Below are 4,939 nucleotides of genomic sequence, written 5' to 3'. Positions count from 1 at the left end.
CCCTCCATCCCCATCTCCCTCCTGCCCTTCCTTTTGTACTGATACCCTCTGCTTTCTCTCACATCAACACCTCTGGGTGAAGCTAGCGTCTGTGGACACGGAGGATTTTGACAGTCAAACGCTGTCCCCCGTGCATGACGACAGCTAAGCCTTGTCTGTTCCTTTTCAATACGCCTCTTATGAAGACCTCCTTAGAAGCTCCCTGGGTTTATTAAACCTCCTCAGATCAAATCATCCTCAAAGACGAGAGAGTGTCAGACAGACATGGACGCAGAGAAACAGACACAGAGAAGGAGATATATATAGAGAGACAGAGAGAGAGACAGAGAGAGAGACAGAGAGAGAGACAGAGAGAGAGACAGAGAGAGACAGAGACAGAGAGAGACAGAGAGAGAAAGACAGAGAGAGAGAGAGAGACAGAGAGACAGAGAGAGAGACAGAGAGAGAGACAGAGAGAGAGAGACAGAGAGACAGAAAGACAGAGAGAGACAGAGAGAGAGAGAGACAGAGAGAGACAGAGAGAGACAGAGAGAGACAGAGAGAGAGACAGAGAGAGAGACAGAGAGAGAGACAGAGAGAGAGAGAGACAGAGAGAGACAGAGAGACAGAGAGAGACAGAGACAGAGAGAGACAGAGAGAGAAAGACAGAGAGAGAAAGACAGAGAGAGACAGAGAGACAGAGAGAGAGACAGAGAGAGAGACAGAGAGAGAGACAGAGAGAGAGACAGAGAGAGAGAGACAGAGAGAGAGAGACAGAAAGACAGAGAGAGAGAGAGACAGAGAGAGAGACAGAGAGAGAGAGACAGAGAGAGAGAGACAGAGAGAGAGAGACAGAGAGAGAGAGAGAGAGAGAGAGACAGAGAGAGAGACAGAGAGAGAGAGACAGAGAGAGAGAGACAGAGAGAGAGAGACAGAGAGAGAGAGAGAGACAGAGAGAGAGAGAGACAGAGAGAGAGAGACAGAGAGAAAGACAGAGAGAGAGAGACAGAGAGAGAGAGAGACAGAGAGAGAGAGAGACAGAGAGAGAGAGAGAGAGGCAGAGAGAGAGAGACAGAGAGAGACAGCGAGCGGACCGGCTGGTTCCAGTGCTAACCTAACCGTTTCCCCATCATCGTACCTAGCATCTGTCTCTGTATTCCACATGTATGTGCGTGCTGCTTCCCCTGGGCAGCCAGCCAGTAAGCCCAGGCCTCTTCTGTGTTCCAGCTGAGCTGTGAGCATCTTATGTGGGTCACTGGTGCCCTAAGGTACGACATGGCCCCAGTTGTGGAGGTAGGTTGATGTCGCGTGTTGTCGAGGCCGGTCAGGCTGATTAAGGAGCAGCGAGGCTGGGGGAGCAGGCCTGGGGGTGAGGGGGGCGGGGACTCTGGAACTAACACCACGTCCCTGCCAGCTCGGAGTGGGAACTGCCTGGTCACATTTGATCTCTGTCGTGGTTGATAGGGGCTCAGAGGATGTAGTTCATTCCCAAACACTAACACAGCCCTTTGGACACGTCGGGTCCACTGTCCTTTCTTCTGCTGCATCCAGTGACAGAGATGAATATGAAATGCTAGATTTGACTTCAAATGACTTCATATTTTGGTGTCTTGGCTGGCACCTGGTTTTCAGTGGATTCTGAAGCCACCTCGGACCAAGTCCATTGCAAACGATAGAGGTTATCCAGAAAAGGGTGCGCACTGTGGGCTAGTGCATGATAGTCAAAACTGGTCGATTTGCCTTCTGTGTCCAGGTGTGCAGAGAACGACATGATGGGCTGCAGAGTTTACTGCTCTGGTGGAGCTTGGATGTATCTCTCTCAGAATGAGAGTGTGTGTGTGTGTGTGTGTGTGTGTAGGGAGTGGTGTGTGTGTGTGTGTTGGAGCAGAGCGTAGAGAGGAAACCGTGGCTTTTCCTGAGCATGAGGAAGGGGAAGGAAGCCATCCTCGATGGAAGCTGGCAATGAACACACCACTCCCTACACACACACACACACACACACACCACTATACGCACACACACACACACACACACCACTATACACACACACACACCACTATATACACGCACACACACACACACCACTATACACACACACACACCACTATACACACACACACACCACTATACACACACACACACACACACGAGTGACCCTTAAAGAGATCTAAAAATACACACATCCTAATAGACTTCCATGCACACTACCAACACACACACAACATTGCTCTTTACACCCAACACATCTTATGCATGTCATCCCAAAAACACATGACCTGTTTAAGAAGGTTACAGGGTTCAACTCGCCCCCCCCCCCCCACCACCCCACCTTGATGTCAAGAGGGCAAGTACGTTTACACAACCCCCCGTCCCTGCCCCCGTAAACAGGATGCCCTCCCGCCAGCCACACCCCAGCTGCTTGGTTCCACTGCAGGGGGCCTATCTGTGTCCAGACCCCTCCATGATGTGACACGGGAGGCAGAGCTGGCTCGGACAGCAGCAGTGTCTTGTCCCAGGACCAGGGAGATGTGTCGAAAATGATAATGAAGAGCGATGCAGGATTCAGGTGAGAGCGTTAGGACACAGTCTCGAGGAGAACCTAGCATTCCAATGTACCTGCACTTGTTACAAACGGCAATGGATCTGGAAACTAGGACTAGTGTTGTCCTTAGCTTCTAACCTCATCTCGGCACATTGTTTCCTGTAGCTTCCTGTTTTGGTCCGTCATCATTTTGGAGAACAATAAACTGGAGCACTTACAATATGGAGGCGGTATATCACTGTCACTATGTCAGAGTGGGTCTCTGTGTGTGTGGGGGGGTGTACACGCACACTGTTTTGGAAGAGAAAAGGTTTTCTGACAAAGACCTAAAAATAGTGTGGTATTCATGTGACATATTGAGGTTAAAAGCTTGTGAATAATTTGTCAAATGCAACGTTTCCCCGTGCTAGCCTCAAACTCAATTATGAGAATGCGCTCATGTTGCTTGACGTTGAAATGAAACGGCACAATACCTGCCACAGGAGCATATCAGGCAGTGTTGAGTTTGGCCAGTGGCTTTAGCTTTAGGCAAATGTCCATTTGCAAAGTGTGCTATTGGTTGGAACCTAAACCAAGACCCAAGCAAAACACGTTGGGCAAAGGTCAATGCAAAGACATCATGCGGATCTGGAATTAAGATGATGGTAGCAGGTCATATGAAAATGCCACTAGTCTCTCCGAACATAGATTTACATGTATTACTTGCGACACAGAGTTTGCAGAACTCACTTGAAACCCTGATAAGCAGTTTCAATGTGTTTTGCCTCATACTACAGAATGCTATGCGACGTCGCTAACTCACGTAGAGGACCAAGCTTAAACTACGACATATTAGGATACATTTGGGCTGTAGTCTAACCACGCCATGTGAGTACAACACGAGTTGTGCATTGGGCATTCAGGGATGGTAGTACTGAGAGTGTGAGCTGTGCCCTAGTGAAATGTCCTGCCTAACAGTCAGCATGTTGGAGATCTCAGCTGAATTATTCAGCGCTGTGAGAGCACGCTCTCGTACTTGCTCTCTCTCGGACTCTCTGTCTCCTCTCGTCCTGCTGTTCTCTCCCTCCCTCCTCTCTCACTTTAACTCTCCTTTTCTCTCCTTCTCCTTCCTTCCTCCATCCTCCTCAGCACTCTCGCTATCTGGCTGTCGTTCTCTCTCAACAGAGAGTGTGGGGAAGGGGGCTGGTGGGGGTGTCAGCGTAGCAGGGCTCAGCTCCAGTAGGTCACATGGAGGTCAAGGTGTCTGCCATGGGATTCCTACCTCAACAACGGCCCCTAACGAGACACCTCAACTGGAGCCTTGAGGACCAGGAGACACAGAGGACGCAAGCAAAGAGATGGAACACCGTAGTCGCAGGAGGCCGAGGAGTATGTACAGGGGTGACAGTAGGACAGAATGGGACGAAATTCAAGAAACCCTTGAAATGTCCCCACCAATAATTAGCGGCAGAGCGCAAGGGTAATGGTCGAGTTGGAACCAAATACGGTGATAAGAACATGTTTGTTCCCACCAAACATGTTCTTTCAAGACAAACACAGCCTTGGTTGCCAGTGTGGTAGACAGGCCACTTCTGAGAGGAACCCACTATCTAAAACATGAGACAACAAATCTGACAAGACCCACAATATAAAACAATATACAGTATATAGTAACACCCAGGTGCTGAGCCCTATTTTTCATGTCTATTTATATTTATAGTAGTGGTTACATTTTCTATATTTTGTATTTTCTACATTTTATATTTAAAAACTCTTATATGTTTTCCGTATGCACCTTCCTGCCATAGTAAATTCCTTGTTTGTGCAAACTTCATGGCGAATAAAGCTGATTGTGATTCTGATAGCTGGTTGGAAACATGCAAGGGGAAAAAAAAACGAGTCATTGTTTTGCAGACGGATGGACAAGATAGGCAGGCCGGCTGAAACGGCTGATAAGCAGGTTGACTGTCAGGTTTGGCAGGCTGACGGCGAGCAGGAGAAACACCACAGGTCATGGAAGACGTGAGGAGGATGAATGGAATCAAGAATAAAGAACGGCTCAAAGACTGCAAGAGCGCTAATGAAGAGATGTGGGGAGCACATGGGCACGGATTTGTACTGAGACTCTGACTGCTCGCTGTGGAGCAGCCAAGCCTGAGCTGTTGGACACCATGTGTTATCAACGAAGGCCACACAATTTATTAGGCTGGGCGTATTGGGAGCGTATGCCAACACAGCATTGTGTTAACTCTGCTGAGAGGCCAACAACATTATTGAAGTCTCTTATTACTCCATTGCTGACTTGCTGTATGCTGTAAGTCCTTGGCCAGTAGCCCCAGACCTCCCATTACTGATGCTGAATGTTTCCTTGGTGTGCCTATTGGTTGTTGCATCAAACTTTGAATTGATTTAATTGCCATTAGCCCTAACATTCGCTCT

At 48.6% G+C, this 4,939-nt stretch overlaps 1 protein-coding gene across 1 annotated transcript in view; it reads left to right on the top strand.

The window, feature by feature from the left end:
• Window positions 1-2,516: 2,516 nt before the first annotated feature.
• The window catches only part of phlpp1 (PH domain and leucine rich repeat protein phosphatase 1), a 10,779-nt gene continuing 8,356 nt past the window's right edge, over window positions 2,517-4,939 (top strand). The window contains exon 1 of the mRNA XM_067253122.1: window positions 2,517-2,545. Within this exon, the coding sequence (XP_067109223.1) occupies window positions 2,517-2,545 (29 nt within the window). The remainder of the gene's footprint in view (window positions 2,546-4,939) is intronic.

The sequence above is a fragment of the Osmerus mordax genome, chromosome 16, assembly GCF_038355195.1.
Source record: "Osmerus mordax isolate fOsmMor3 chromosome 16, fOsmMor3.pri, whole genome shotgun sequence".
NCBI lineage: Eukaryota > Metazoa > Chordata > Actinopteri > Osmeriformes > Osmeridae > Osmerus > Osmerus mordax.
Note: the sequence above shows the minus strand (reverse complement) of the source record. Positions and strands in the feature narration are given on the sequence as shown.